This window comes from Carlito syrichta, unplaced genomic scaffold (assembly GCF_000164805.1).
Source record: "Carlito syrichta isolate Samal-C Ts95f unplaced genomic scaffold, Tarsius_syrichta-2.0.1 Scaffold307669, whole genome shotgun sequence".
NCBI classification, from domain to species: domain Eukaryota; kingdom Metazoa; phylum Chordata; class Mammalia; order Primates; family Tarsiidae; genus Carlito; species Carlito syrichta.
Genome location: NW_007251765.1, coordinates 836,322 through 848,472, shown reverse-complemented (window position 1 = coordinate 848,472; position 12,151 = coordinate 836,322). Strand labels below are relative to the sequence as shown.

General features: G+C 42.7%; 1 protein-coding gene across 4 annotated transcripts in view; it reads right to left on the bottom strand.

Annotated features, from left to right (window-relative positions):
* The window catches only part of TM2D1 (TM2 domain containing 1), a 51,076-nt gene that overhangs the window by 26,846 nt on the left and 12,079 nt on the right, over positions 1–12,151 (bottom strand). For 3 of the 4 annotated variants that reach the window (XM_021715779.1, XM_008064533.2, XM_021715780.1), the window contains 2 exons: positions 11,942–12,050; positions 10,036–10,127 (listed from right to left, as the gene is read on the bottom strand). In XM_021715779.1, the coding sequence (XP_021571454.1) occupies positions 10,036–10,127; positions 11,942–12,050 (201 nt within the window). Of the gene's footprint in view, positions 1–8,393; positions 8,697–10,035; positions 10,128–11,941; positions 12,051–12,151 lie in introns of those variants that run through there. The other variant, XM_021715781.1, reaches the window with a different exon arrangement.

Here is a 12,151-nt window from a genome sequence, read left to right as displayed (position 1 = left end):
GGGAATGGATTGCCTGAGCCCGCGGGTTCGAGACCCGCCTTGGCAGTGAGACCTCATCTCTACAATAAATCAAAAAATCAGCCGGGCGTGGTAGTGCATGCCTGTAATTCCGGCTACTTGAAGGCTGAGGCGGAAGGATCGCCGGAGCCCAGCAGGTCGAGGCTGCGGTGGCCGGGAGCGGCCACTGCACTTCGGTCTGGGTGACAGAGTGAGACTCCAACTCAAGAAAAAAAAAAAAAAAAAAGAGCAAGTTGCACAACTGCATGATTTATATTATATTCTCTGTTCTTATAAAATTCCATTTATCCATGAATGGATACAAGATGTGTTTCCATATCTTGGCTATTGTGAATAACGCCACAACAAACATGAGAGTGCATGTAACTCTTCAGGATACTGATTTTCTTTCTTTTTTTGAGTTGGAGTCTCACTCTGTTGCCCAGACTGGAGTGCAGTGGCCGCTCACGGCCACCACAGCCTCGACCTGCTGAGCTCCGGCGATACTTCCGCCTCAGTCTTCCAAGTAGCTGGAATTACAGGCATGCGCCACCACGCCCGGCTGATTTTTTTATTTATTACAGAGATGAGGTCTGGCTGCCCAGGTGGGTCTTGAACCCGCGGGCTCAGGCAATTCACTCACTCAGCCTCCCAAAGGCGCGGGATTACAGGCTGAGCCACCGAGCCCGGCGCGATTTTCTTTCTTTTGGATACACATCCAGAAGTGGGATTGTTGGATCATATGGGAGTCCTTTTTTTAAAGTTTTTGAAGAGCCTTCATGCTAATGCTATTTTCCATAATAGCTGTAACAATTTACATTCCCACCAGTGGTGTATAAGGGTTTCCTTTTCTCTACATCCTAACCAACACTTGTTATCACTCGGACTTTTTATAACAGCCAACCTAACAGGTGTGAGGTGGCATCTCACTGTGGCTTGATTTGCATTTCCTTGATGACTGGTGATGTTGAGTGCCTTTTCATATCTGTTGCACATCAGTATGTCTTCTTTGGAAAAGTGTCTGTTCAGGTTCTTGGTCCAGTCTTTAATCAGGGTGTTTTATTGTATTGAGTAATATGAAAGTTCCTTACATATTTTGTATATTAACCCCTTATCAGATATATGGTTTATAAATGTTTAAATTATGATATACACTCAACCATGCATACACACACAGTGGAATATTGCTCAGCCTAAGAAGGAAATCCTGGGTACCTGCATAATCATTTATATACCCAATCCTGAATTGTACGCCACATTTTTATAATTAAAAAAAAAAAGAAGGAGATCCTAGCTGAGCACGGTGGCTCACACCTGTAATCCCAGCACTTTGGGAGGCTGAGGCGAAAGAACTGCCTGAGCTCAGGGGTTTGAGACCAGCCTGGGCAACTTGGTGAGACCTTGTCTCTACAGTAAATCAAAAAATTAACCGGGCAAGGCGGCATGTGCCTGCGGTTCCAGTTACTTGGAAAGCTGTGGCAGATCACCTGAGTCTAGCAGGTAGAGGCTGCAGTGGCCGTGAGCGTGCTACTGCACTCCAGCATGGGAGACAGAGTGAGAAAAAAGGAAATCTTGCTATCTGTGGCAATGTGAATGAGCTTGGAGGATATTATACTAGGTGAAATAAACAAGACACAGAGAGACAAATATTGCGTATCCCTTTTATGTGGTATGTAAAATAGTTGAACTTAGAAACACAGAGTGGTGGTTCCTGGGGGTGGGAGAAAACGGGGAGATTTTGGCCAAAAGGTGGACAGACCTTTAGCTGTATGATAAATAAGTTCTAGCAATCTACAAAGTACAACATGCTAACTAGAGTTAATAATGTATTGTTTATATTATTCAAATTTGCTAAAGAAGTAGATCTTAAGTGTTTTTACCACAAAAAATGAAAATATGGTAACTGTTAGATGGATATGTTAATTATTTGATTGTGGAAATCATTACATAAGGTACACTTACATCAGAACACCATGTTGTCACCTTATATACAGTGTTTTGTCAATCATACCTCAATAAAAATAATTTTAAAAGAAACTAAATTAAAATCAAATTACAGTGACTATCAACAGTATTAAAAAAGTATTTTATAAAACCATGTATAGGCCAGGTAACATGGCTCATGCCTGTAATCCCAGCATTTTGGGAGGCCAATGCAGGAAGATTGCTTAAGACTAGGAGTTTGAGACCAGTCAGGGCAACATAGCAAGACTTAGTCTCTACAAACAATCAGAAGGGTGGTGGGAGTGGTATTGGCAGTTGAGGAAAACTGCTAAGGGAGGGAAGGGCATACCTCATCAACAAGGGTACCTGCATACTCAACGTTTGTATACCTAACTCTGAATTGTACCCACATCTTCATAAAAATAAATCAGAAAAATTAGCCAGGCATGGTGGTGCATGCTTGTAGTCCCAGTTACTCTCAGGAGTCTAAGGTATGGAGATCGCTTGAGTCCATGAGCTCGAGGCTACAGTGAGAGTGACTGTGCCACTGCCCTCTAGTCTAGGCAAAAGATCAGACTCAAAAAAAGAGATTCTGACTCAGAAAAACAACAACAACAAAATTATATACAAACAAGACCATTACTTTTCATAACAATGAAGAAAGACTAAATAATATTTTTAATGAATTTTTTCCATCTTTTTTCTTTTTTTTTTGAGTCGGACTCTCACTCTGTCACCCAGACTGGAGTGCAGCGGCTGCTCCCGGCCACCGCAGCCTCAACCTGCTGGGATCCGGTGATCCTTTTGCTTCAGCCTTCCAAGTAGCTGGAACTACAGGGGCGCACTACCACACCTGGCTAATTTTTGATTTATTGTAGAGATGAGGTCTCGCCAAGTTATCCAGGCGGGTCTTGAACCCATGGGCTCAGGCAATCCACTCACCTCAGTCTCCCAAGGTGCAGGATTACAGGCTGAGCCACTGAGCCCAGCTTAATTTTTTCCATCTTTGAGAGAAAGGGTCTCACTATGTTGCCCAGGCTGCCCTTGAACTCCTGGCTCCAAAGGATCCTACTGCCTCAGCTTCCTGAGTAGTTAGGACAACAGGTGCATGCCGCTGTACCTAGCATAAAATGGAATTTTAGATTCTATCTATATCTATAACTACTTTCATACAAGTAGTTAAAACCAACATTGTATTATGTAGTTAAAAATTTTTTTAACAACAGTTATCATTTTAATTGAAAATACTGAGCTGGGCTTGGTGGTTCAGCCTGTAATCCCACTCTTTGGGAGGCTGAGGTGAGTGGATTGCCTGAGCCCACGGGTTTGGGACCCGCCTGGGCAACTTGGTGAGACCTCATCTCTACAATAAAATAAAAAAATTAGCCGGGTGTGGTAGTGCGCACCTGTAGTTCCAGCTACTTGGAAGGCTGAGGCAGAAGGATCACTGGAGCCCAGCAGGTCGAAGCTGCAGTGGCCGAGAGCGACCACTGCACTCCAGTCTGGGTGACAGAGTGAGACTCCAACACACACACACACACACACACACACACACAGACACACACACAAAGAAAATACTGAAATCCTTTAACCTTGGATTCATAGTAAAAATCAAAATTTATTTAAATCATTTAAAAATTTTAAATTAACATAATGCTTACATATTAGATTAGATTAAGCTGATAAAGCTTATCCAGATCCTTAAAATTAAGATTAATTAAATCTAAAATTAGGATAAAAATATTTGAATGCTTATAGAGATAAAGGGATTTTCAGTTTTGCTTTTTTTTTTTTTGAGTTGGAGTCTCACTCTGTCACCCAGACTGGAGTGCAGTGATACGCTCCCGGCCACCACAGCCTTGACTTACTGGGCTCAGGCGATCCTTCCGCCTCAGTCTTCCAAGTAGCTGAAACTACAGGCACGTGCTACCACGCTCGGCTAATTTTTTTGATTTATTGTAGAGACGAGGTCTCGCCAAGTTGCCTAGGCAGGTCTCAAACCTGCGGGCTCAGGCAATCCACTCACCTCAGCCTCCCAAAGCGCTAGGATTACAGGCTGAGCCACCAAGCCCAGCTGGGATTTTCAGTAAAAGACAACAATCTGGCATGCTCCAGACTCCACTAAAAATTCTAAAGAAATTTTATAAAAGTCACAAATGCAATATAATAAAGAGAATGAAAGAGACAATAGCAACGAGCTGTAAAGCAGATAAATGAAAGGTTTGCCAAATAAAAATTATACACCAAGAGACTAGACTAAAAACCAAAATGGACTCACCCATGCTAAAGGTCCACCTCACCAAACCTAAATTAAGTTGTTGTCTAACCTTGACACTCCCTCTGTTTTAATCCTTACACAAAAAAGGCAGCCTGAAGCAACCTTATGTTAACACACCAGTTATTTTTCTATTGTTCTGTCTGCCAGTCTCCATGACTAATATACTTTGTTTTTTGCATTTGATTTCTTCACCCCTTCTCTGTCTCTACAGTCAATCTCTTCTGTTTGGGTCACTGGAACACTTATTATTTTACAGAATAAAGTGTTAACCTATTTTAGAATTGCAAATAAAACCAACTGAGATCTCTAAACTAAATCTGCTATAATTCTGTCTTTTGACAAAATCAAAATATCTGTTGAATTATACACCATCCAAAGGTTACTGTAATAAAGTATGCTATTTAAACGTACTCTAAGCCTAGGCCAGGCACGGTGGCTCACACCCATAATCCCAGTATTTTGGGAGGAGGTGAGAGGATTGCCTGAGCCCAGGGGCTCGAGACCAGCCTGGGCAATTTAGTGAGACCTAGACTCTACAATAATCAAAAAATTAGCTGGGTATGATAGCACACACCTGTGGCTCCAGCTACGTGGAAAGCTGAGATGAAGGATCACCTGAGCCCAGCAGGTCGAGGCTGTGGTAGCTGTGAGCATGCTACCAGCCTGGGCGAAAGAGTGAGACTCTGGCTCAAATTATCAACAATAAAAATAATAATAAAATAAAATAAAGTTGAAACCTGGGCATGGTGGCTCACACCTGTAATCCCAGCACTCTGGGAGGGTGATCGATATGGGAGGACTGTTTGAGGCCAGGAGTTCGAGACTAACCTGGGAAACATAATGAAATCTACGTCTCGCCGGGCTCGGTGGCTCAGCCTGGAATCCCACACCTTTGGGAGGCTGAGGTGAGTGGATTGCCTGAGCCCGCAGGTTCGAGACCCACCTGGGCAGCGAGACCTCATCTCTACAATAAATCAAAAAATCAGCTGGGCGTGGTAGCGCCTGTAGTTCTGGCTACTCGGAAGGCTGAGGCAGAGGGAACACTGGAGCCCAGCAGGCGAGGTTGCGGTGGCCGGAAGCGGCCACTGCACTCCAGTCTGGGCGACCAAATGAGACTCCAACTAAAAAAAAAAAAAAAAAAAAAAAAATCCACGTCTCTACTATAAAAAGAAAAAAAAACAAACCTTTTACATTTTACATTTAAGTCAAATGTCAAAAGTTAAATTTGCAAATTTATAGAACCTCAGTCTCAAACAGAAAGGTACTCTTACACTTAAGGTATAATTGATTGCAGAGGCAGTGGCCACAGAAAGGCAACTCCTGGCAATAAACTAACACCCACTAAACAGAGCCTCTATACATGCACAGAGCTTTACTGCCTAGAATTGTATTTTTACTTTGTAAGAGAAAAATTCAAAATAAATATACTAATATATTATGTACTGCAGTAGTTCAAAAACTTTAATTTACACCATGTGACATAACAGCTTCTCTGACAAACATCACGTGAAGCTAAAAAGTCACTTAAGCCAAATATTTAAAATCATCACAGAATGAATTGTTCTAAAGAATAGTATGTGAGCCAGACACAGTGGCTCAGCTTGTAATCCCAGCACTTTGGGAGGCGGAGGCGACAGATCACCTGAACCCAGGTATTCAAGACCAACCTAGGCAACTTGGTGAGATCTCGTCTCTATAATAAATCAAAAAATTAGCCGAATGTGGTGGTGTGTGCCTGTAGTCCCAGCTACTTGGAAAGTTTAGGTGGAAGGATTGCCTGAGCCCAGCAGGTCGAGGCTGCAGTGGCTGTGAGCGTACCACTGTACACCAGCCTGGGTGACAGTGAGACTCTGACTCAAAAAAAAGAAAGAATAGTGTGTCTCCTTCCTTCCTTTTGTTTTATTTATTTATTTGTTAACTTGTTTATTTATTTATTTTGAGTTCAGGTCTCACTCTATCGCCCAAGCTGGAGTGTACTGGCATGATCATAGTTCACCATAGCCTTGACCTCCTAGGTTTAGGTGATCCTACTGCCTCAGCCCCTCAAGTAGCTGAGACTGCAGGAGCATGCCACCATGCCTGGCCAACTTTTTAATATTTGTAGAGAGGAAGTCTCACTGTGTTACTTAGACTGATCTTTAATTCCTGGGCTCAAACAATCCTCTGGCCTGGGCCTCCCAAAGTACTGGGATTACAGGTGTAAGCCACCACATCTGGCTCCTCCAAACCTTTTAAAAACTTTTTTTTTTTAGTCGGAGTCTCATTCTGTTGCTCAGGCTGGAGTGCAGTGACATATTCACGGCCACCACAGTCTCGACCTGCTGGGCTCAGGCAATCCTTACACCTCAGCCTTCCAAGTAGCTGGAACTATAGGCATGTGCAACCATGCCTGGCTTATTTTTTGATTGATTGTAGAGACAAGGTCTCACCATGTTGCTCAAGCTGGTCTCAAACCCTTGAGCTCAGGCAATCTTCTTGCCTTGGCCTCTTAAAGTGCTGGGATTACAGGTTTGAGTCACTACACCCAGCCTAAAAACTTTTTAAAAGTAAGAAATCTCTCCAAAAAATATATATGATCCTGTTCCTTGTTTTTTTCTCTAGACCATCCAGAAAGAATGGTCCTGTCCTCTTAAAGAATACATAGAAGGATGGCTGGGCTGGGTGGCTCTGCCTGTAATCTCAGCACTTTGGGAGGCCCAGGCAAGTGCACTGCCTGAGGCCACGGGTTCGAGAGCAGCCCAGGCAACTTAGTGAGACCTTGTCTCTACAAAAATCAAAAATTAGCTGGGCACGGCAGCAGGCGCCTGTAGTTCCAGCTACTTGGAAGACTGAGGCAGAAGGATCGCCAGAGGGTGACCATGAGCATGCACGCCACTGCACTCCAGCCTGGGCGACAGAGTGAGACTCCAACTCAAAAAAAAGAGTACATAGAAGGAAATGCAAGGACTAAGTCAGAAGATTTAGAATTTATTACAACCTTCACCATGGCATGTTACTTTCGCACTATGAATCTAGTTTCTCCATCCATCCACCTCTAAAAGGAAAGTTAGATGAAATGATTTTTATTTTGGCAACTCAGAGGCCTTCTGTGCTTACTATGTGTTTTCAACTGTGTTATGGAAAGTAATTGTTACTGCAATGAATGGCACGAAAGTACAGTTACACTATTATTCAGCCAGGACTACAGCATCAACCTCTTTTCAGTTTACTCTGCCATCTAATCTAAGCCATTTCCCACAATTCCTTCAATATTATCTTCCTGAAATATGAGTCAGACCAGGGCACACTGCTGAAAAACTTGTATTGCTTCTGATATCTAAAGGTCCAGACTCCACAGCAAGACACTCAAAGTCTGGCCACAGGCTACCCCTCTAATCAGTGTCACCTCCTGCATTATTTGTCCTGCACCACAGGCAATGTACATCCCTGCTCGTTCACACCCTGTGCCTTTGCACATGCTGTTCCCTGCAATGTCTTAAACGTCTGCTGTCTCGACATCCTTCCTGGCCTGGCTCAAACGTCATCTCATCTAAGAACTTCCTCCACACCCTGCAGTCAACTATATTGACTCAGTCCCTTCTCTGCACTCACGGCTCTTTGTTATGGTTCTGGCATGGATGTATCATAAATTGGCCTGCAGCATATTTCTTTTATCTTCAACCAATATACAACGTGACTGTCATCATTATTTCCATAGCAATCAGTCACTTAAATACTGAATAAATGCTTGTGAGTTGACTAAAGTAGTGGATATAATACTTTAAACGTTTACTTTTTTTTGAGTCAAGTCTCACTCTGTTGCCCAGGCGAGAGTGCAGTGGCACACTGCTCACAGCCATTGCAGCCTCGACCTGCTGGGTTCTGGAGATCCTTGTACCTCAGCATTACAAATAGCTGGAACTGCAGGTGCACGCCACCATGACTGGCTAATTTTTTAATTTATTGAAGAGACAAGGTCTCATCAAGTTGCCCAGGCTGGTCTTGAATCCGTGGGCTCAGGCAATCCTTTCGCCTCGGCCTCCCAAAGTGCTGGGATTACAGGCTTGAGACACTGCACCCAGTCTAAACTTTTACTTCTATTTATGAATTTATCACATTGAATTTTAGGTACAGGTGTCAGAAACATACCTTCCACCAACTCCACAATGACGATCCCTATTTGACCTCTGGTGCATAGTAACATGGAAGGAATAAAGTTAGCTTTGCTAGCTGGAAAGCACAGCATTAAAAATTTTACATTTGCTCAGTGAAGGGCTAACACAGAATCCGTGTGCTATAGAAAATAAAGCACAATCTCTGAAGCCAGAAAAATCTGGGTTCAAATTGAGGTCACTAGCTGAGTGTCCTTGAGTAAATCTTTTAATCTTGTGACAATTTCTCTATTCATAAAACAAAGATGATAACAAACATGTCACAGGATAAAGCAAGGCCTCTAGACTAAGTAAATCCCTTAGCTCTCCGGTGACAGGTTCCCTACCTGTTAAAGAAGATTTAAAGAGGACAATGAACACAGAGAGCTATAAGGCTTAAGTAAGGGTAGGCATGTGGAAGTTCTGTTTAAACAAAAGCTATAGTCAGCTACAGGCAGCTTTCCTAAGCATCAGTCTCCATGGGAGATGAGAAGCTCATTGCTAGGAGGAAGTCATGGCGAAGATGCTAAGGCTTCTGCCCCCACTCAAACTGATCGCCCAAGTTCCAACTCCAACTTATCCTAAAAGAAGTACGTAGTTTTTTGGTTTTTTTTAATTGAGCTGGAGTCTCACTCTGTCGCTCAGACTGGAGTGCAGTGGCCGCTCTCAGCCACTGCAGCCTCGACCTGTTGGGCTCTGGCGATCCTTCCGCCTCAGCCTTCCAAGTAGCTGGAACTACAGGCGCGCGCTACCACACCCGGCTAATTTTTTTTTTTATTTATTGTAGAAATGAGGTCTCATCAAGTTGCCCAGGCAGGTCTCGAACCCACAGGCTCAGGCAATCCACTCACCTCGGCCTCCCAGAGCGCAGGATTATAGGCTGAGCCACTGAGCCCAGCCGAAGTACGTAGTTTCTGTTCCCAAAGCAATGGTAATAGAGGGTCAGGTAGAAAGACATTTTTGGAGGGGCAGATAATATGCATGCCACCTACTCTGTAATATCCACTCTGTGCCCAACTCTAGCAGCGACAGTTCCAGTTTACTGTCTTCAGTAAATACTTGCACTCTCTTGAGGCATTCATAAAGGTAGTTTTCACAAAGGGAAATAACATGAAAAGTTGATTATTTCTTACCTGAGTTGAATTGTTGGGCCAACTGATAGCTCTCTACTCACAGAAAATGTTCACTGCTAAATTCCAATTTATATGGAACTTACACTATTAATAATATACAGAGATTTAATCTATAAGAATACATACATTTAACTCCAACCTCAGTTTAATAAGGATTTTTAAAAAATGAAACACACTCAGTTTCCTATAGATTTTAAAAAATGAAACATATTCTGATTCATATGGATTTTTAAAACATGAAACAGGCTGGGCATAGTGGCTCACGCCTATAATCCCAGTACTTTGGGAGGACAAGGGCAGAGGATTGCCTGAGCTCACAGATTGGAGACCAGCCTGGGCAACTTGGCGAGACTTCATCTCTACAATAAATCAAAAAATTAGCCGGACACAGTGGTGCATGTCTGTAGTTCCAGCTACTTGAAAGGCTGAGGTGGAAGGATCACCTGAGCCCAGCACGTTGAGCTTTGGTGGCTGTCAATGTGCCACTGCACTCTGGCCTGGGCAACAGAGTGAGAGAATCCAACTCAAAAAAAAGAGACAGAGACATACTCACCCAAAGCAGGATACCCCAGGTAAAATCGATCTGCTCCCAGCCATCCAAGAAACAGAGACAGTGCAACTGCCACTTTGTACGAATAGCCATTTCTGCACAAAATGAGTGTCATATTTATATATTTACAACACATGCACATTCTAGAAAACAAAATTATGAATAACTGCTTATTTGTTAACTGGTTCATTCATTCATTCGGTTAACGCTTTTGGGTGCCTCCCGTGTGCCAGGCACGATGTTAGGTTTTGGGGACATATTTATGAACAAAAGTGAGCAAGACCCCTGTTCCTGAGGAGCTCACAGCCTAGTGGTAGCAAGCAATAAACATATTAAGAAAGCAACTATATACTATGTTAGAAAGTCATAAACGTTATGGAAAAAAAAGACATGGAGCAGGGGGTGGGGAATCCAGAATGCAAGGGGCCATTAAAAGGGGCGATGGGAGCAGGCCTCACTGAGAAGGTGGTACCCGAGCAAAGACCCGAGGGACGTGAGTTAGGCAGGTCATGCCTCTGACGGAAGAGTGTCCCAGGCAAAAGAAACAGCTGGTGCAAAGGCAGCAACATGGAGTGTCAGAAGTCTATTAAGGAGGCTGGTGTAGCAGGAATAGAGTGAGATACAAGAAAGACTACTAGGAGATGAGGGCAGAGGGGCAGTGAAGGGTGGAGGAGCAGATCACACAGTGCCTGAACACCACTGTAAATACTCTTGACTTTGCTCTTAGAGAAATGGAAAGCTACTGCAGGATACTAAGCAAAGGTGTGACATGATCTGATTTAGATTTTACAATAAATAATCACTCTGGCTGCTGTACTGAAAACAGACTGTAGGGGGCTGGGCGCGGTGTCTCACGCCAGTAATCCCAGCACTTTGGGAAGCAGAAGCAAGAGGATTGCTTGAGCCCAGGAGTTCGAAACCACCCTAAGCAACATAGCCAGACCTCTTCACTACAAAAAAATCAGTAGCTGCCTACAGTCGCAGCTACTCAGCAGGCTGAAGGGAAGGACCTCCTGAGCCCAGGAGGTCAAGGCTGCCATGAGCTGTGATCATCCTGATCATGCCACTGCACTCCATCCTGGGTGACAGAGTGAGACCCTGACTCAGAAAAAAAAAAAGGGGGGTAGAGTCTGTAATCCCAGTACATTGGGAGGTTGAGGTCAAGAGTTTAAGACCGGCCTGGGCAACATAGCAAGATCTTGTCTCTATCTAGAAATTTTAAAAACTTTAAAACTTGGGTAGGACAAGTGTCACTCACTAAGAAAAAGGAGGAAATAATTTGAAGGAAAAGAAGACAGATTCAATTTTGGACTATACATATTATGTACTATAAAAAATATACATACACATATATATAAAAGATGGCTTTATATACACAAGTATATAGCATATGTAAAAAGATAGTGGGAGAAGCCAAAGGGGTGGATGAATTAAAAAAGAGAAAAAGAACAAAGGGTATAATCTTGGGGATATCAGAATTTAAGGAAGAAGCAAAAGAATAGGAGTTAAAGGAAATAGAAGAGAGTTTTATACTATAAGCCAAGGAAAAAAATATTTTAAAAGAAGATAATAGCCAAATGCTGTAGAAAGATTAAGACAGTGACTATAAATAACTACTTGATATACCAACAAAGATACCTAGTGAGCCCAGCAGGTTGAGGCTGCGGTGGCCATGAGTGTGTCACTGCACTCCAGCCTGGGTGACAGAGTGAGACTCCACTCAAAAAATAATAAATATATATATAAATAAAAATAAAAATACATATTTAAAACAAATTTTCTGACACAAGCAAAAAGATAAATGTGTAGGATTTTCCCCATAAATTATCTCTTCATCTCTTTACTCCTTGCAATCAAGATAAAACATAGGCAAGTAATCTGAAAATTTAAGTTTCAGTAATGTACTTACACATTTCGGCAAGATATGGGCTTGAAAAAACCAACTTCCTTTCCAGTAAAATGTGTTTCGTTGCCACTTAAATTCTTACAAGTTATGTTGGGTGCTGGAAAACACAAAACTGAAGGCAGAAAAAGTCAAGATATCATTATTTTTTTTCTGTAGAAAAGGTGTGTAATTGTTTTTTCTTTTTTTTTTTTTTTTGAGTTGGAGTCTCACTCT